The 20,700-nt window shown below is 50.7% G+C and overlaps 1 protein-coding gene across 6 annotated transcripts in view; it reads left to right on the top strand.

Moving 5' to 3' along the window:
* Window positions 1–20,443, top strand: part of efnb2a (ephrin-B2a) — a 22,453-nt gene extending 2,010 nt beyond the window's left edge. The window contains exons 2-5 of one of the 6 annotated variants that reach the window (XM_070914633.1): window positions 7,953–8,236; window positions 16,410–16,502; window positions 17,830–17,940; window positions 19,834–20,443. In XM_070914633.1, the coding sequence (XP_070770734.1) occupies window positions 7,953–8,236; window positions 16,410–16,502; window positions 17,830–17,940; window positions 19,834–20,225 (880 nt within the window). In that variant the 3' untranslated portion in view covers window positions 20,226–20,443. Of the gene's footprint in view, window positions 1–7,952; window positions 8,237–16,409; window positions 16,512–17,829; window positions 17,954–19,818 lie in introns of all 6 variants that reach the window. The other 5 variants (XM_070914632.1, XM_070914628.1, XM_070914631.1 and 2 more) reach the window with 5 other exon arrangements.
* Window positions 20,444–20,700: the final 257 nt, after the last annotated feature.

Raw genomic sequence — 20,700 nt, 5'->3', positions numbered from 1 at the left:
GTGCCACTTGGCCTCAGAGACGAAAACATTTTGCTTGAGTCTGATGTGCAGAGAGATTCGAGTCTGAAGCCAGTGCATAGTGGCAGATTGCAGCAAATATAAACAGTGCTGAGAATATATATATATACTTATAGCACGGTGCCATGTACACACACGTGTCTCTATATATCAGGATCAGCCAGCAAGTCTTTTTCTGCTCCTTTCTCATGGAGCAGGAACACAACGAAAGCAAAGCCTCCTCCATCTTGGGAGCTGCAGCCACCTCACAAATGAGTATTATGTCATTTTTGATTTTGAGGGGGGGGGGGGGCTAGCACAGGCCTCCAGAGCACGTGTTCTGTCCGGGCGAGGTCAAAGGTTAAAAAAGACAAAAACAACAAAGGCCGGAGAGTGATATCATTGTGTGACCTGGCACCTCCACGTCTCTCCAGTCTGTAGTCCCGCTCTCTTGGCCGGACTCCGTCTGGCCTCTGGGGACATTTCACACGAAGCTGAAACCCTATTTCTTTTTAATCTCTAAACTTTCTGGATCAGGGTGGAAAAACAACTTCCCTGTGACGCCAGAACTTGTATTATAGCCTCCCCCCACCCCCGCCCGCCCCGTCCTCATGCCTGTACGCCGTCAGTTGCAGAACCCCGAAGCGTGAATATCTTTATTCAGCGGGTCAGCAATATGCTCGACAGCCCGAGCCGTGTCTCCTCTTTTAGTGTGTGTTAGTTCCTCCTTTGACTATTCAAGGGAGGATGAATGTTGGAAATGCGAAGGCTGCGGGCCAGTCTAATGCCTTTGTGTGTGTAGGCTGTGGGGGGGGGGGGTAAAGAAATAGTCCCCTCACTCTGTGTGTGTGTGTGTGTGTGTATACTAAGTGTGAGTGCACCTCAAAAAGGGCCCGCGGCTGTGTCGATTAAACCTCATTGTTGTTTGTGCTTCACTACGTTGCTGCCCTTATGCATGAACCTCCTGAGCCCAAAAAAAAAGAATCCTAAGAGAATGACCCCTCTACCACCTTGTGTCTCCCCAACACACACACACACACACACACACACACACACACACACACCTCCTCCTCCTTTCTGGTAATCCATTTTGTAGTTGGGAGGGAGAAACAAAGGAGAAGCCTGCTTTACATGGTTTATGTAAAAGGAGCGCTCCCTCTCTTCCACTGCAGTTCATTAAGAGATTACACAGAAGCCCAAAGGCCCTTTGTGACCGGGCAGTGACGGGGGCACCTCTGTGGGTCCTTTTGTGAATGTAGGGGGGGGGGGCATAGAGATGCAGGTCTATCATGAATGACTGACGAGGCCTTGTGCTGAACGTCATGCAGTGCCTCTAATTTTGTCTTTTTTTCTCTTTTATTTCTGGAGCCGAGAGAGAGAAAGATCAGTTGTTTTAATTTAGCTACATCGACCGGTGGGGGGTGGGGGTGGTGGGGGTGGTGGGGGGGGGGTAGGAGAGAAAGTGAAATTCCGCCATGTTTGACGCAGAGTTCACGAGTGACAGGGGTTGACGTGGCTTTCTAATGATTGCTGCCAAGAGAAAGGTTTGATGATCAAGATTGTGTAATAAAAGTGCAGGGTGGAGGTGGTGGTGGTGGTGGTGGTGGGGGGGGGGGGGGGGGGGGGGGGGGTTGTAAGTGAGAGAAATGAAACAGAGATGGAGAGAAGAAAGCATCGGCGGGCCCCTTGGGGCGAGGAGGGTAATTATGTCTAGGCCCGCTCAGAGCTCCCATAGGCCGGGATTAGTGGATGAAAGGTGGGGCTGAAGGCACGGGGCGCAGACAGAACCCGGAGAGAGGGCATGGGGGTGGGGGGGGGCAGTAAAAGACCTCTGTCCCCTCGGCCAACAGAGGGCGAAAGCTGAGGGCGCTGCGAAGGTGGATTAACCCTCGCCGTGGCCCCCCAACTCGGCCTGTTGGTCTTAACGAATCCTTGCACGGTGGCTGGGAGTCAGAGTCCAACAGTTGCTCTTGATCTGCATTAAATGTTCACCCCCCGCCCCCCTTCATTCTCGCATAACTTCGGGGCCACAGGAACAGAACAGAGGGGAGACTCGGACGGACGGACTCTGGGTGTGGGGGGGGGGATTACACCAGGGCGGCCTCCCCGGCTCTGTTTTTGTCACACACAAATCCAACAATCCGGTGGTTTAAATAGAAAAGTCTGAAAGAGAGACAGGGCGGGGGGGGGGGGGGCGGGGGGTTATGTGGTACAGAGCGAGAGAGAGAGGGCAGAAGGGCTTCGAGATCTAACTTTCTTTGTTGTTTTCTTTTTTTTTTTTTTTACTGGCGACAGATGCAGCGGCCATAACCTCAGGAAGTAGGTCTGCTCCAGTCCTCCTCCTCCTCCTCCTCCTCCTCCTCCTCGCGTTTTCCTTTTGCTCCTTCTGCCCCCAAAACACTCCCCCCCCCCAAACACACACACACACACACTAAAAAAAGACACCAAACGTAAAGAAACGAAGGTGAAGGTGGCTGGAAGAGAAAGGGGAGAGAAACAGAGGCTGGGTATTTGTGGCGGCCATCATTTCACTTTCACTTGCTTTGAAAAAGCACCCTCGGCCTTAAAATGCACGGCACAAAGCAGCCGCGGACGTCCAGCTGAAGAGCAGTCGCAGGCTTTGAAATCCTTTCCCCGAGAAGGGCTTCTTCTTTTCTTTTTGTTGTTGTTGTTGCTGGTAAAGTTGCAGCTGTCTGATTTTTGCTGTTTCATCATGAAAACCTTGTTTTCCCTCCTTCCTAACTCGGGTGACAGAGACATGTGGAGAGCTCAGGCACCTGTGGCTGATCTCGCCTTCCCGCCCAAATGGGCCCGACGGTGGTGGTGGTGGTAGGGGGGGTTAGAGATGAGTTTGCTTGTGGGGGGGGGGGGGGGGGGGGGGTACTGTATGTCCCTCTGTCACTTCCTCTCCTTCTTACACCTCCTGCGATGACACATTCTGCAGGGTTAACACTCATTCATGTTGCCCTCCCCGTGGGGAAGGACAAGTGGCACGTGGCGTTACACTACAGTAGGACTCACAATATCTTTTAATCTGCTCTCTCTTTTCAACCGACTCATTGTTCAAAAAGCGCACATCACGCGTTTACTCGGCCCTAAAGTGACGTCCGCAAACAGCCTTCACAATCATACACACAGACCAAAGACCTCACATCCGAGAAGCTAAAGCCCAGCTAGCCTCGTTTCAACTTCTTCAACTCACGTACAGTGTTTGGACTCCTCTCATGGAGTCATGACGTCATGTGAGTGTTTTATCTTCAGCTTCTTGTCTTCTACTTCCTCCTTGCAGTTGCACATCATTACACAGAGCTCCAGTTACCACCATTTGTCGAGTCTAGTGATCTTATTTTTGACTGTGAGACCCCTTGCGATGAATTTGGACATTTTGTACCTGCATATGTTTAATTATTAGAAGAAACAAATTCATCCGTAAATATGCGTGTGTCACATTTAAATATTAAATGTCTTTTCATAGCAGTGGGGGCCGTCCATGAAAGTCCCGCGTGCTGCTGGCGTCCCGGGGGCTTTAAAAGGTTAACTGTATTGGATTGAGCAATCAGTCGTGTGAAGATGACTCTTGAGGAAGTGATCCAACCCGACATGCTCAGTATATATATAACAGTATATCTTTCTGTGTGCCATTGTTCACATTCTGTCTAATCTGCAGACTAGCACCAGACCTCTGTGATCAAGTGCTCTCAGCTCTTTGGTTCAGGAATATTTATGATGGGGAGGGAGAGTGAGCGAGGGGGGGTTTGGTTACTAAGGAAGGGGTTTTTAGTTTGAGGAAGAGTTGAGGAGGAGAGGCAAAGAGGAAACAGGAGGGGGGTGAAGGGCCAAGTGTGCCTTAAAGCAGCGTGGGTGTGGGGGGGTCAAATGCATTTACAATCATGAGATGGCGGGGGCAAGCTTTTATTTGTTTTCCGCCCCCTCTTCCCTCAACCCCCCTTTAAACATCCTCACTGTCTTGCTGTAGCAGCAGCTAGCTTGCTAGCACAGCTAGCTTGTGTAGCTGCACTCTCACGGCTGCTGTTTGGGCCAGGTGTCAGGTAGGGGGGGGGGGGGGGGGGGGACAACTTGACAGTGTCTCTGTCTGCATCTCTTTTGTGTGTGTGTGTTTCCCCCAGAAAAGCTCATATTTGCCCTTAATCAGCCTCTTGGCAGCTTATCTTTAAACCCACAATTCAAACAGTTGTATTCTTCTTTCGTCAACATTTATTGAATGCGTCCATTATGGAGCACTTACGGTGTAAATCAGCTGGCTAGGATACAAGAGTGGATAATAGCGAGGATGTGTGTGTGTGTTTGCCCCTGGCATAGGCAGATCTCAGGTTTTGAATTGTAAGGAACAGGATGCAGCCATTATCATACAGCGTCTCATGTTGTAGTCAGGAAAAACACACCCGGCGTGTTCGTATGTGACGGAAAGAGACGAGGACGTGTAACGACATCGCCTTTAGCGTGTCTGTGTGTGTTATGCAGCTCTCCTGCTAGTCGCCAAATTCCCGTAGAGATAGCATTCATGCTAGCAGAGCCTCTGTGTGTGTGTGTGTGTGTGTGGGTTGTGTTATCCAAGACACTCCTTTTGTTTTTCTGTTACATGTGAGGACCTTGACTTTTACATTTACTCCCCCTGGGGGAGTAAAGGGAGACACTTTGGGCAGTTTGGGAAATGTGTTATGCGCTTTCTTTTCAAGGGTGAGACGAGAAGATATCAGTCTCATTGTCTGTGTTTTAAGCTAGATTGAGGGCGTGTTTAGACTAGCTCAGTGTAAAGACTAAGCTAGCATGGGGGCAACAGCTAGCTTGCCTCAGTCCAGTGAAAAAATGCGTTGGGCCAATTACTTCTACGGCTGTTTTAGAGGCCACATGTTGATTCTTATTTGTTTGACCTGTAAATGGAAATATAAAAACAACAATTTGTGCTTTTAGGGAGTTACGTGTCAAAACTATGCCTTTATAGTTTATCCAGTACTTCTGCGCAGTACTTCTGCGCAGTACTTCCAGTACTTCTATTCATTTATACATTTCTGTTCGTGCACTGGTAAACACACGAGATACGACGTGTGATTTAATTATGTTTAGAAATGTTGGTAGGTGTATTTTTTCACTTTAGTCAGAGCCAGGCTAACTTCAGCCTCTATGCTAACCCAGGCTAAACCTGTCCTGACTTCAAGCTTCAAACTTCAAATGCGAAGACACGAGAGCGGTGTGGACGTTAGGAGGACAGAAGTGCCAAAATACATACAGGCAGCCATCCACTTTGATACACGCGGATCCTGACTAGCTGAGCATGATACGACAAAGCGACAAGGACGTGGAGCCGTGGGATATGGATCTATCCGTTCGCCTCTCTGTGTTGTGGCTAAAGCACCTCCAGATTAACCTCTTTAGATAAATAAAGGCCACCACGAGCTACGCCACATATACCACCCATGCGCGCGCACACGTACACGCACGTTTGGAGATGAGCGCATGCACGCGTGCTTTCACCCCTGTGTAAACACACATGCCCACTTGCACGCATGAGCTCACACAGACACACAAGCTTGATGCATGCACATAAAGCGCCGCAGTATTAGTGTGGAAGTGAGGCCCTCAAGGCTCTTCTGAGGACCTCTCCTCTCTCTCTCTCTCTGTGCTGCACTCCTCGCCCGCCCCCTCAGACACACACACACATACGATGATGCCAGATGGCGCTGCAATGCATAGACATACATACCCTTCCTCTCTCTCTCCCTCTCTCTCTCCATGTGTCCGTCACTGGACACACACTGTACCACCGCTGAGTGTGTCCCGGGGGGGGGGGGGCGCAGAAGAAATATTCGCTCGGCCTAGTTAGCCTGCCGCCTTGTGTCTATGTGCGTGCGTCTTTGTGCTCACTTGTGCACACGCTCCACGCCGGAAGCGGAGAAGATGGTGCACGCTGTCGGAGAGGGAGGGAGAAATAATGTACGTGTCTGCATCTGTATGCTTTGAAAGACAAAGAGTGTGTGTGACAGACATAGAGAGAAGGAGGCGTGTGAGAAAAAATGTTTCTGTGACAGATAGCAGTCAGTATGATATATACATATATATATATATATATATATATATATATATATATATATATATATATCTGAATATGCATTGAATTCCCCCCCCGCTATTTCATTTAGTGCTCTCTTTGTTAATTATTAATCGGCTGTGCCTTGCCACCGGTCCCCTGTGTGAAGGCTCCCCTGCTGCCCTGCGGTGGCTGACTTTGTAGTCAGAAACCCCCCCCCCCCAGTAAAAGCCGTACGCTGGTGTTCAGTCCTCACTGGGAGAGCAGAGGAGTGTGGTGTTTTCGGCCTCCTTGCTTTTGCAACGAGCGGATCTCAGGCTCTCCTGTGCTTTCTCTCCAGGAAAAGGGGGTCAAAGGTCACGTTGAGATGCTGGGCCTGCACACATTTGTACACCATTTGTAATTACAGCATATATAAATATATATATACATATATATATATATACATATATTTTGGATTCAGGTTTGTGAGGGAAAGATAATAACAGGAGGAACCAACTAGTGTTGAAACGATTAGTCGATTAATAGAAGCTCATTGACAAGTTGGTCATTCAGTCATCATTCAGGTCATTTATTGAGCAAAACTGTCAAACAGTTGCCCCTTCCAGCTTCTGTGAGGATTTGCTGCTTTCCTTTCATTTATATAATTTTGAACCGGAGCTTTTACTGGCATTCACTATAGGGCTGCAGATTGTTTTTGTTTTTTTTCTTCCGATTAATCAATTAATCGTTTGTAAAATGTTACGGAGGTGAAAAATGCCGTTTACTATCCTCACAACTGAGGAGTGGAACCTGGTAATGTTTTGGTGTTTGTGCTTGAAAAATGACTCAAACGATGAATTGATAAATTATAATAGTTTCTGACTCTAAATCTGCTTTTTTGTTTCTTTGCTAGAAATCCTTCCTCACACACACACACACACACACACACACACACACACACACAGTACCAGCGCATATGATCAACATGTAAAACCTAAATGGTCCCTCTAGATATTCCCATCATTTTCATTTGTCGGAATTTGCAACACATCCCTGTGTATATTTATATATTTACCTGCGCCAGTATTCGCGGCGTGCCATAATAAGCCTCCTGGGCATCCACGCTTAACATTTCAAATTGTATTCGAGCGTGGGGCAAATTCATTCAGCAGATAAATACAAGGTTTCACCTCGAACTCAGGCTCCAACTGTGAGTGTGTGTGTGTGTGTGTGTGTGTGTGTGTGTGTGTGTGTGTGTGTGTGTGAGTGTGTGTGTGTGTGTGTGTGTGTGTGTGGAGTGCAATCACAGGAATGCTGCAGGGGCTCTCAGCACTTGGAGACTAAATGGCAACATTATTTTACTTTTGGGAAGAATTTAGGGAAATTCAACTACACTCCGAGACAAACCCCTCCAGGCTCTCTGTCTATCTGTGTGCGTGCTCCTGCTGCTGTTCCTGTTGATGCGATTTAGCCTCACCGAGCCGGGCTTTTATGATTTTTTTTTTTTAACTCTCTGTTTTGTATGCCAACGCCGTTCTGCCATTTCCCATCGCATTCGGCATGCGCGCCGCCTTCCCCTCATTTATCCGGTTAATTATTCTCCCTCTCCATCGCTGCCACAATGCTGAAGAAAAGCTCTGTGATTTTATCTTCAGATATGAGGGTCACTTTCCACCACCCGCACACACACACATCACACAGTCCGCCATTATCCTTCATCATTTAAAAGTAATGGACCCAATCAGTAATTGCCACATCAATAATTAAGCCGACGTCTCTTTTTTTTTTGCAAGATATGGAGAGGCTCAATGGCAAACACTCCAATCCAAAATGCATAATGAATGACTTATCATCAGTTTTTCTGCAGCTAACTGATATCCTTCTCTCTCTCTGCCCTTGTTCCCCGCCTCCCTCCGCCTCCTTTCAGATTCGTGCCAGGCCAAGGCGTGGTATTGTACCCCCAGATCGGGGATAAGTTGGACATTGTGTGCCCCCGCGTGGACAGCGGGGCGGGCGATGGCGTGGAGTATTACAAAGTGTACATGGTGCCCAGGGAGCAGCTGGAGAGCTGCACCATCACCAAGGCCGACACGCCGCTCCTCAACTGCGTCAAGCCCGACCAGGACGTCAAGTTCACCCTCAAGTTCCAGGAGTTCAGCCCCAATCTATGGGGCCTGGAGTTCTTCAGGGGGAAGGACTACTACATCATCTGTAAGTACATGTCTCTCCGCGAAGGGCTGATAAATGAGGTCTCGCATAATTTAAGGGGTAAACAGCCTTACTCCAACCACTGGGTGCATCTGTTGGTACCTTGACTTTCTGGGTGAAGTTTGCTGTGCGGGTCTATTCTCGGGGTATCGTTCTTTCAAGACCATCGGCCAGTCGATCCCACTTTGCAGTCAATATTGCGCTCGCTGTCGCTCTCTCCGCCCACATTTACAGTTGAAAGCAAGTTCGTTCACCTTCCCTGAATGTTTTTGAGGGACATTCTGAGATGCACGGGAAAGAAAACTGAAGTAGACGAGGCTGAAGTCGAGGTTGAGGGGTTAAGTCGGCAGATTGCTCAGAGGATTCCTTAAACACCACAGATTAAGGCTATCCGAAGGGTGGATTTTGTTTCCCCCAGAGATCCTACAGAGATAAGCACCTAAGTAAACATTTTTTAGGTCCATTTGAAGTTGTGCTGAAAAGTCCATTCAAAGGAATCTGTGGTGTTTTCAAAGATTCTCCCTACGGGATTCGCTTCGTGTATAAATCAAGCCTCTGGCAAGATCCAAGTGAGAAGATGAGAATCTTAAAGCCAAACCATTCAACGCTGCGGGAAAACTTTAGCGATGGAATAGTTCTGATGTTTTAAGGCCTTAAGTGTGCTCGTCAGACAAAGTGCTCGTCAGATTGTGCAACAGCATCGTCCCACACTTCTCTGGTGCACGACCTTTATACATGTTCGGACGGCGCTTCGTACCAACGTCCGCCATCGAAGCATACTGAACCCTTAAGGGTCTTTAGCTATGAGACCCATAGCAGCTCGTACTCTTCACAGTCACCCCCCCCCCATCTTTTCTAGCTTAGATATGAGTCAGCATCCAGACTCACGGTGCAGGTGTGGCCACTCTCCGCTTTGCTGATTGCCTGTGATGTACTAACGCCATCCTGGGAGGAAGTTCTGATGGGGTTTAGCGACGGCCCCCTGGTTTGAAACATGGGAGGTGGACTGAACCATCTGTGTGGCGCTGATGGGGGGTGGGGAGGGGGGGGGTGCGCACCGCAGATAGAACCATCTGTGAGGCTCTGCCACTGCCATCTGTGAGCCGTCACAGTAGGGGAAGGCCATATTTCTGACTGAGTCGAAGGAAGGGGAAGAAAGGGGAGAGGGAAGAGGAAAGATGAGCAGGAAATACCGACCGCTTCTTATCCAAACAGTCGATTGTGGTGGAGGAAGTTGAATTTTGCAAAAACAAACGTGCACGGTGACGACGCGCCGCGCTGCGTAAATCCCACTTTAAGCTCGCAGTAGACGACTCCTGCGAAAATTTGCATTTTCTTCTGAGCTCCACGGCACTCCTGTGTCCCGCAGAGAGATCTGTCAAGCAGCTGTTTCAGGGAAACAGGTTCGCCGACACAATATGCTCATTCAGTTCCACTTAAGTTAGTTTAAAACCAAACAGGCAACAGTGGCTGCTCTGTCACTAGTGTGTCATGGCTGCAGGATATTTGCACGGCGGGGCATGTCTTGCTGTGTCGGAGTCGTAACAGGTACCTTTGTGGTCGTGCAGGTGAGACATGTATTCAGGCAGTTATGCTGGAGCTGCTTGACAATGGCTCCCAGGCAAAACTGCACTACATTATGGGGACAGATAACGTACACAGGGCTTCCTGGGGGGGGGCCGGGGTGGGAGCGCACACAAATACACCTGTGCAAGCGTGCACGTGCATGAGCAGCCACGCCCACAGAACCATCAGATGTGGTTTGTTGGTGTGTGTGTGTGTGCATGCTCAAGGACTACAAAGGCTTCTGACTGATCTCCTCCTCGGGTCCCTCCACCCAAACGCTGCAGTTAATTATTGATGAGTCGATGCCTGGTGTTTACTTACCCTGCCCCCCCGCCCCCCCGGTCCTCGGCGGAATCGGAGTCAGAAGAGAAGACGGGGTTAAGTTCAGGTTAATGGAGAACACTGATAGGAAAGTGCAGCTGTAGAGCAATCACAGGTATATGTAGGGGTACGTGTGGTCTGGAGAGACAGACAGACACACACACACACACACACACACACACACACACACAGACACACACACACAGACACACACACACACACACACAGACAGACACACACACAGACACACACACAGACACACACACACACACAGACAGACAGACAGACACACAGACACACACACACAGACACACACACACACACACACAGACACATTGTCCACAGGAGACTGCAGCAGCGTCTCTGTCCACACACAGCTGTACCGGCACATTCGTCCCGTGACGGCGGCAGTCAACAGTCCTCCTCACTCCATCTCTCTGTCCGTTAATATGTATTTCGCTCTGCAGCTTTCTATCGCAGCCGGAGCAGGCGAGAATATTCAATTTCCCCACCGCCTCACGCTAACAAACCCTCCTCTTCATCAGCCTGTCGAGTCGACAACTTGGAACAGAAAGAGCGGCGGGGAAGTTCAATTTCGGAACTTTAAAAGGAGGGGTTGGAAAATCCAATTTTGCAGTCCTTGCAAATTCCCTTCCCACCGACACCCCCTCCCCCTCCCCTCCTGCCGCTGCCACCCCACCTCCCTCCACAGCTCCCCAAAATGCTAATGTGTAGCCTAAAGAGGGGAGAGAGGGAGCCGTTTCTCCATCGGAGTGTGTCGCGTTTTTTTCCCCCCGTCGCTAATTGCCTCTTCTTGGCTAGCCCTGGCCCCCAGTTCTGCAGCCTCAACAGCCACGCTGCAGTTGCATTGTGCGCGCTATGCTGTGCACTTATTTCCGTCCCCTCTTTATCTTGAACCGGCCGCTTGGAGAAGCTCCAGCTCCGCATGGGTAAACACCATGAGCAAAGCACAAAGAAACTCGGAGAGGGGGGCAGGATGACAGAAATGCACAGAGGTGTGCGTGGGCGGAGTCAGATTCATAGTTGTGTTTTTTTTAACCCCCCCCCCCCCCCCCCCCCGGCGTCGCTGCGTGTGGTTGCTGTCTACGTGTTGAGTGAACAGAGTATGGGAATTCACATATACTTGCCCTGTGTGCCTCTCACGTGAAGGCATCTCCATCTTGTTATCTATGCCTGTGTTTGTGTTTGTGTGTGTCCGCCCCCCCCCCCCGGCCTCCCCTCCAGCAGCGTTGTCCAAGATCCATCGGAGTGTGACACCGCCTCAGAAAAGTTCACCACGAGGATTTCCATTAGTCTCTTGGAGTGAGCACTCGATACGTAATTAATTAACCGGCGTTTAATCCTCCGCTTCTCCCCCACACAATCACCAAGGCCCCCACATCAGTGCTAAGGATCTCGGTCTCCACCAATTGGATTAGCGCTGCCTTGTGTTGAGTATGGTGCCAGGGCTGGGCCTAGAGGACAATAAACCCGCCCCTTTAGATTGAAACAGCTGTGACGTCAGGCCGTCTTCGCCTCCCCGTGCACCGCGAGGACTGCGTTGTACGGCCCCCGTGTGTTTGTGTTTCGGCGTGCCTCCCTCTCTAAAGAGAGCACAATGCTGCTCCAGTTGAGAGCAGATGAGTTTGATGTGATTGTTTGCGGCAGCGTGGCCCGCGGCCGAGAAGCTAGCGAGCTAGATGATTACATGAGCTAAAGAGGGAGAGGGAGGTCGAGGGAGGTAGAGAGAAGGCGAGAGAGAGAGAGAGATGAATAAGGAGGGGAAAGGGGGGCAGAGAGAGTGACGGAAGCGAAAGAGAGCTAACGAGGCAGGGAGGGGGGGGCTAAAGGGAGAGCGAGAGAGAGAGGAAATAGAGCTAAAGAGAATGGGGGCATAGCAAGAGAGAGAATGAGAGAGATGAGCTAAAGAGGGCAGAAGAAGGACAAGGCCGAATTTACAGTCAGAGCAGACGTGGAATTTCATCAAGACTTTAATCACCTTTTTTCGCCTCGGCCACAGCAGAAAATAGCCCCCGCCACTCCGGTTTGCAGCGCGGATGCAAAGTGAGCGTCCTCTCATTAAAACTGATGGCGAGTTGACGAATGATCTTTCTGGTTGAAACCATCGGTTCTTTATTCACCCCGCAATACGTCCAGGCTCCTGGCATTATTAGTATTATTATTAATATTACATTATGGGAAACACGGTGTGTGTGTGTGTGTGTGTGTGTGTGTGTGTGTGTGTGTGTGGGGAAATATTTAAGTGTGGAGAAATGAAACAAATGGATTTTTGCCATTTAACCACTTATCGCTGCTGCCAGAATTGAAATACGTAACTTAAACCGAAGTGGATTTAAATAATGTTCATTAATTAAGAAAGAGAGACAGAGAGAGAGCAGTGGTGGTCATTAGACAGCTATTGGGTATCTGGGGTGACCCGGCTTTGCCCCCGGCCTGTTTCTGAGGGCCACCGGGGTCCCTAAACGCCAAGGCGCCCCCCCCCCACCCCCGTCACAGACGATTAGGGCAAACGGCGTTGACGGGCATTAACCGACCCGTAACCCCACAGCACCGCGGTGATGGGCTCCACACTCCGCAGCAACCCCGACGTTTACATCGTAGCCGCCTTTGTCTCTTCCTCTTCTGCTGCCGTCTTTCTGGGACGCGTCCCTCACTCGGCCCGTCCATTCATTCTCTCACTTGTGTGTCATACACACACTTGTGTCTCTTGTCGCCTCCACTATTTATGAGAGGCCCAGCAGCTCTTTCTGCACTGCACAGTGTGTTCATTATACCCACAGAAGCTCTTTGCAAGACTACAGACTGACCTCTCACATTTGAGCATTTTCACAAAGTGCATGACCGCTAACGCCACTGTTAAATGCGAGCACACATCTGCGGTACTGGAGGGCTTTATTTTTTGTTTACTTTAGTTCTGCTAGTTAGATTCAGGAGACGGCGGAGAAACTCACCTCCTTTATCTGGATGTGCGGCTCACAGTCGACTGTCCACCCTCTCGACTTGATAAACAGGAGAGAATTAAGTTAAGGAGCGAAAATTGAGTTAAGGAGGGTGAGTGGGGGGGTGACTTGTGGTGTGTTTTGTTTTACGGCACAGGGGTGGGATTTGCGGTTGGAGTGCTGCGTGCTCAGTGCGTGCTGGCACTGATTTCACAGGTGGCTCGAGCTCACTTTTGTTCTTTTTCTTTGAGACTGTGTGTGTGTGTGTGTGAAGGTGTGTGTGTGTGTGTGTGCGTGTGCGTGTGTGTGTGTGTGTGTGTGTGTGCTGGAACATTTTTTTCCACAGACCCACTCAGGATGTCACTTCTGGTCTCAAGCGGTACTCTGTCACAGCCAGACGAGTGATTCCTCCTGATGGCCCTTTCCCCTGCTGCGGAGCCTGGTTTTTTGTTGTTGCATTACATGTGTGTATGTGATGGGAGTGTGTGTGTGTGTGTGTGTATGGGACCAAAGACCCCCCCCGCCGTCTTAACCAAAAGCAGTGAGAAAATAAGACTGGGGTAATTCACAGTCCAAGATGGAGAAATCAGACGTAGCTTCCTGTTTCTCACTCATCGTTTCCCTGCAGAAGGTCACACACAAGCTGAGGGAGGGGGTTAATCTTTCCCACAATTCTTCGAGTCTTATCTGGGTGCTGTAATGCCAGCGGTAGTCGGTGGCTAAATCCATTTGTGAGGGTCTTGCACGAACCAGGTCTATCCCACCGCCCCCACCCCCCTCCCCCCTTCCCTCCATCCCGGCATTACGGATTAGCTGGTTAACTCTAGCCAGCTAGTCTGTCGGGGGCCGGTCCAGCCCGGCCCTTGTCTGGCTGGGCCGAGGGAGGGCCAAGTCATTCAGCCAGCCTTAGTCGATTCAACAATCGCATTCTGTTTAAATCCAAGTCAGGCCTGCCTGGACTGCAGCCTTGGCATAGCGAGTGTGTGTTTTACTCCCCGCATTTAAAGGGGACGAAGAATTTAAAGTTTTATCCGATTCCTCTCGAATGTGAAGGGAATGTTGCACATTTTAAAAAACGCAGAGACAGATCTGCTTTCGGAGGTTTGAGCGGGAGGATGCTGTCGTCCGCTGGCGCAGATGTGTGTTGATGTGTTTTAAGCAAAGGGAGAGAAGGAGGGAGGAGAGGACGGAGAGGAAATGTGGGGCAGATGAGACCCTCTGTGCCCGTGAACTCTGACCTCTCCCGCGGGGGCCCTCCAGCACGCGCACCTCCGCATCCCACAAACATGGAACGCGCTGTCGCCGTGCCAACCGGCCGGAGTAAACAGCGGTTAATGACGGCCTGCAGGATTTTGTGAAATGCGTGTGTGTTGCACTAACAGGTTTATGAAATGAACACGCGCACGCACGGCACACAGGAGCACAAGCCTTTAAGGAGCTTTGTCTGTAATGTGCTTTTCGGTCTCCGCTGGAAAGCCATAGGTCAGCGAGAGAAGGAGAGGGGGGAGAGGGGAGGCAAGATGGAGGGGGCGAGGGAGGGAGGGAGCCCTTGTTAACATGCTCTTTGTGTCCGCTCCCATCACCGTCTTATTGAAGTGGATTCGGATCAAAATGATTGGTGGCTGGGGGGGGCGGAGGAAAAGGAAGAGGGAGGAAAAGAAGAAGAAGAAGAAGAAGGAAAGGGACGACTGGGAGGAGGAAGAGAAAGTGGCACTATGCAGAGCTTCATTTCTCAAAGCTATTTCAATCTGGGGGGGGGGTCCTCGCCTGAGAGCACCTGCCTTTCGATTTCACTTGCCGTTGGTGGATGGTGGAAAAAGCTTCGCATGCAGCAGGAACCAGGAACAGGAGGGGGGGACGGGGATGTGCAGGGGTAAAGGGGCTCAGGGAAGAAGCTAGCGGGCTCTGCAAGGTGGCCACCCCTTAGAGAGGAGGAAACCCGGGGATGACGGGGTGTTGTTCAAAGGGAGGGGAAAGAGGAGGAGGAGAGGGCTGGAGAGGAAGCAGAGAGGGAGGGGATGTGGGTCAGCCTCGGTGGGGGCAGTCGTAGTGAATGCGGGCCACTGCGCGCTGGCGGGAAGCCAAGCTGCTAAGCCTTGGCAGCTCGTTAGCCTCTGTGTTACTGACCTGATAGACCACAAGTCCTACTACCCCCACCTCCCGCTTTTCCTCCCTCCCTCTGTCCCTCCTCGCCCGTTTCCTGTCCCGCTCATGATCCAAGCTAGCTGCAGTTCCGCCTAGCAGCCTCCAGGGGCAGCGCAGATAGAGAGGCGGAGGAGCAGCGGCTAATGGGCTTGAAAGCATCCGGCTGATTGAGCTTTGGCAGGGCCCAGCTTTGCTTTGGCCTTTTTTTTTTGTCTGTGTGTGTGTGGGGGGGGGCAACATCTGTACAAGTTTGACACAAGTAAGAGATTTCTGCAGCTTCTCATCTGGAAAAGGCCGTCACAAACATCTGCTTGCAGGGCCCGTGTTTGTTCCTCCCCTCCAGGTTCCTCTCCCAGCATCTGCTGCCGTCCCTGAAACGCAGCGTTTAGCGGTGTTTCCTCCTGTTTAAATGGTTTTCTTAGATCCTTTAAGCTCGTTTCATCTAAGGGCCGTTGATGTATTCGTCACCTCCCTCTGTTCCCTTAATTTTCACTGCCTCTCCTGGAAAAGTGCCCTATTTTTTATCATTTTTTTAAAAACACATTCCTCATCCCCTCCCTATTTACTGAATATTTATTTATTTATTTTTCCATGTTGTCAGCAGATCTCTCCTTCTCCTTAAGCCTGGCAGCAAGTTTGGCTTTTAGATCTGAGCATTTGAGGGCTTTTAAACCCCCCCCCCCCCCCCTCAAAAAAAAGTGTGTTCTTTAATAACTGGCTACCGCTCTCTGGAGTGTCGTTAGCACTAATGCGCGATGAGCTGCCGAATTTTTTTTTCCCGCGGCCTGCCAAGATGGCCGCTGTCGTCGCCTTCGTTGTTGTCTCCCTCTCTCAGCCCCCCCCCCACCTCCCTTAACTGCCTCCATCAGCGCAGTTAGAGATATTACAGTCACAATTACTCATGCTAATTGACTTTGGGGATGTGAAATATTCCGCTGGAGTGGAGCAGGCTGAGGTGATGAACGGGTGAATTGTGATTTTATTAAAGGGGGTATGACTCATATGCTTCCTCGGCGGAAGCTCCCAGAGCCTCTGTTGTCTTAGACAACTCGCTGGGTTTCTTTTTCCGAGATAGGCTCAAGGCGTATATGGCAACACAGTTTCCCCCAACACGTCTTTCCTGTGCCAGATGCTCGCAGTGACAGCTCATTCTAACCTTGTTCCTCTCTCTCTGTTCGCTGTAGCTACATCTAACGGCACCATGGAGGGCATCGACAACCAGGAGGGGGGAGTGTGCAAGACCAAGTCCATGAAGATAATCATGAAAGTGGGACAAAGTGAGTATTGTATTATTGAATTACGGTTTCATTAATGCGCCTGCGGGCATGAGCAGGGCCCGCCGCGATGCAGCGCTCCTACGTTCTGCAAAACTTGCGTGTGAGTCTCTGAAAATGCCCTAATAAGGTCATAGGAGGCAGTGCAGCACACAGCTCCATCGTCTCCATGACACCTGGGGCTGCGAGGGGGCAGGAGATGTAATCTAGCGGAAGTCCTAATGCACTGAAACACACACACACACAATTGCGTATGCCTGCACGCACACATGCACTGGAAGCATCTGCTGGTGTACAACTCTTCCTACACATGCAGATCTAGTTCAGATGCACACAAACACGTAATGCTCATGAGTTGTGACCCCCCCCCCCCCCCCCCCCCCCCACGTGTGACACCTACACACCCACTGTCCCTGAGTTGGCATTCCACATCTGAAGAATGGCTGAAGGTCGGGGAATGAATCGAAGCTGCTGCAGAGTGGGGACGGAAAGAAAAGACGGCGAAGAGGCCCGTGAATGGGCTCTGAAAATCAGAGACGACTTGCTTACAAATCAGTGGATTTATTCAATGAAATGTGCTATTAAGTGCGGTTTCGGTGCGGTTGAGCTTTGGCGTTGAACTTGATAGTACCAGTGATTGCAACAGCAGATGCTCAGTGGATTGCTCCGCCGTTCAGCGTGACTGTTTTGGGAGTCTGCTCGGCATTAGAGGGAACAACAGGCACTCTGACAAGACATTTTAGCAGCAATTTAGATCCCAAATGCACCCAATTGCGGAACCAAAACCAACCGTTGGCCACTCTGTGAGGTTGATTGCAGCAATATACGTGCCGCGAAGAGCCATATCTACAGAAACATCAAGTTGATGAGGGAAAATTTGGCCGCACGATGAAAACTAGGTGCACTGTTGAAGCATTTGAAAGGTCCACATTTTCTTCTGACTTGCATGTTTCGGTGCTCAAGGAAGCTTGGATGAAACGTCTGTCCAAGATCGTATGAGTTAATCAATGATCGATTAAAGGGTAGCTATCTTAGGTCAATACTCACGTGCCCGTGGGAGCATTGGAAGAGTCGTTGAGTAATTGCTCCTTCTGCCCATGCTAGCCGTGAAGCCAATGTGACGCTCAAGGGGTTAGACAAACGAGGAGCCCGACAAATCATGTCGGTGTCCTCCAAAATTACGATTTGTGTTTTTGTTTTGAAATTCCCCCTTTGTCTTTCTACAACTGTTTCCTTGCTGAACCTGATCCGATCCCTTAACAAGAGCATAAACAACCAAGACATAAACAGTAAAAGAAATTAATTCATATGCATCTTATCTTATTTCCAGATCCCTCTGACCCTATTTCACCCAAAGACAACCCCACCAGGGTACCCTACTCTCCCAAGCACGCAGAGGGGAAGGACACCTACAACCCAAACGACGTGCTGGAGAAACCAGGTGAGGATCAGCTGTTTGTGGCCTAAATGCTGGGGAAAGTGGTGATCGAGTGGAGGATTTATCCAAACAACTTGGCATTTGTTTTCGGCCGGCCGAGAGCAGATAGCGCTGAGTACGAGTGTGTGTATTTATGAGAGCCACTGAGGTGTGTGTGTGTGTGTGTGTGAAAGTGAGGGAAAGAAAGGTCAGCGATTCATCAGCCAGTAATTGAATGTTGCCCATAAAACTGATAGGCATCTCTGGCCTCTCAAGGACTTACAAGGTATCTCCAGGCTGGCCCCATTCCAGCCTTAAACCTGGCGCTTAAGTGACATTTTCAGGAAAATGATCTGATCGCTGTCTGCCATCTCGCTCTCCGGTTTTAACGGCCTGTTCTTAGCACAGGCGCACGCTTGTTTTCAGCTCCTAATCACAACCCGAGCCAGACGCACGGCTCTGTGAGGGCCGCTCTTATCTCCACTCTCCCAAGGCGAAAATCAGACTGGCAATTTCCTCCGCGGGGCTGCGAAAGAAACAGGAAAAGCCCCCCCCCCCCCACCGGGAACCAAAACAAGCTGACCTATATAAAGCCAAATCCAGCCTGTCGTCCCCGTGTCCTGGTTCACCAAAGGCGTGGCCTCACCTGACACGTTCTGTTTCTTCGCTCCCTCCCGACGTCGAGCCCGTCCTGCCCGTTAAATCCACGCTGGCACCGCTCTCTGCAGACATCAGCATCCTGCTCTCTCCATTTCCTGTCCTTTTTTTAATGTGTAATCTCTCCATCCCGGGCCGCGAGCAGGAGCATATGTGCATCAGAGCGCTGCGGGCAGAGCGTCTGAGGCAGCATAATCCCCTTGTAAAACAACGCAAGGGTCCTCGCTTTCGGGCGGCCTGCCATGCCGTATCCACTCCCGATATCGCGGCGAAAAGCACTCTTTCGGCCCCTGGGAGGGACAGCGGCAGACGAGGGGGGGGCGGTAATCCTGTCCTGCCTGCTCGGGGGAACATGCTCCTGTCGTGGCGGGAGAGCAGAACATACCGCCCCCCCCCCCTTGAGTGTTGGACGTGAACCAGAATGTCCAACGCTGGGGGGGTCAGAGCACAGTGTTGCTTTCATAATTGATGTCTCATGACGACATTGAGTATTTCTTCCCTCTGGGGGCTGTTGGTTAGAAAATGAAGGTACTTTTTTTTTATGTCTTTCAAAATGCAATTTATCTAAGTGCCGTTCGCCTCTATCTACCGCAGCCATTGTATCTCCCATCAGGCCTGCGCTCGCCCTCGTTTCAAGGTTGTGCAGTCTTCGCCGGCTGAATTTGAATAGCCACCGATCGAATGTGACTTTTATATAAAAGGCTCCCGTACATGTAGGCGGGCTTCCCTCTCAGCCGCTGAGCCGCTGGCCCGATTCCTACACCTTTGCTGTCACATGGCGATGAAAAGATTGCGAAGAAAGGCAGGAAAAGACACTGCTTCCTGCTTCCCATCCTTTGCTTTAAAGGCGACAGTAAGCTTCAACCAAAGGGTTTTTTTTTTTTGTTGGAACAGCATCTGAGACCCCCCCACCTTCCTTCCTAATGTAAGATCACATTTTGGAGCCCGCTTCACGCAGCGTCCGGGATTCTTTCTAATTCTTGACTTGACTCACTCTCTCGTGTGCAACAGTCCTAATGCCTTGGAGGAAAGATTGTCTGCAGGTGTGCACCGTTATCCTCACCTGTCTCTCGCTCTGTAACAGCAGGCTTTTTAACTCTCTCTGTAAAGTGTGGCCACTTGGAACGGGTCTGAACCCGGTTTGCCTTCAGACGTGGTTCTTATTGATTTCACATACAGTATGCAATAACAAGCTTGACTCCTAGATGGCAAAAACACTCACTTCTGCGTCCCTCTGTCTCCCAGGTGTAGCGCCGAGAGAGAGCAATGACAACGACAGCGGCGGGAAGTCCTCCAGCGTCATCGGCTCCGAGGTGGCCATCTTCGTCGGCATCGCTTCGGGCAGCGTCATTTTCATCATCATCATCATCATGCTGGTCCTGCTGCTGCTCAAGTACCGGCGGCGGCACCGCAAGCACTCGCCGCAGCACGCGGCCACGCTGTCGCTAAGCACCCTGGCCACGCCCAAGCGGAGCGGAGGCGGCGGCAACAATAACGGCTCGGAGCCCAGCGACATCATCATCCCGCTCAGGACTGCTGACAGCGTCTTCTGCCCGCACTACGAGAAGGTCAGCGGCGACTACGGCCACCCGGTCTACATAGTTCAGGAGATGCCGCCTCAGAGCCCGGCCAACATCTATTACAAAGTCTGAGGTGGAACTTTTAAAGCAGGAGACGAACTGGAACAGTCCGGGCAGAGCGGGGTTTTGGTTTTGCGCACCCGCAAACACTCCTGCTCTTTCTCTCTCTGTCTCTCACTCTGTGGACTTCTCCTCCTCTCCTCTGACGTTTTGTCGCTATTTTTTTCTTTATCGAAGTCTTGCTGATACCTTCTCGGTCTGGTTTGGTTGCAGTTGGTGCGGACGGGACGGGTGTGGGTGGGGCGGGGTGACCGGAGAGAAGGCTATTGCTGCCTCTGCTGCTGGTCGCTGGGGCTCTTGGGGAAATCCAAAGGACCCGGCCCTTCCCCAGTGTTGCTCCCTGTTTTGTGTTGTGCACCGCGGCCAGCCTTTTTTTGGGGGGGGGGGGAGGGGGGAACCGAGTGTTGTGGGATCAGAAAGTTAGACAGACGCACGGCGTGATTTTTTCTTTTTCTCGGATGGGACGGACGGACGTGGAGGTTTTCCT

The sequence above is a fragment of the Enoplosus armatus genome, chromosome 11, assembly GCF_043641665.1.
Source record: "Enoplosus armatus isolate fEnoArm2 chromosome 11, fEnoArm2.hap1, whole genome shotgun sequence".
NCBI lineage: Eukaryota > Metazoa > Chordata > Actinopteri > Centrarchiformes > Enoplosidae > Enoplosus > Enoplosus armatus.
The sequence above is the reverse complement of the archived record's forward strand: the minus strand, read 5'-3'. Positions and strand labels throughout refer to the sequence as shown.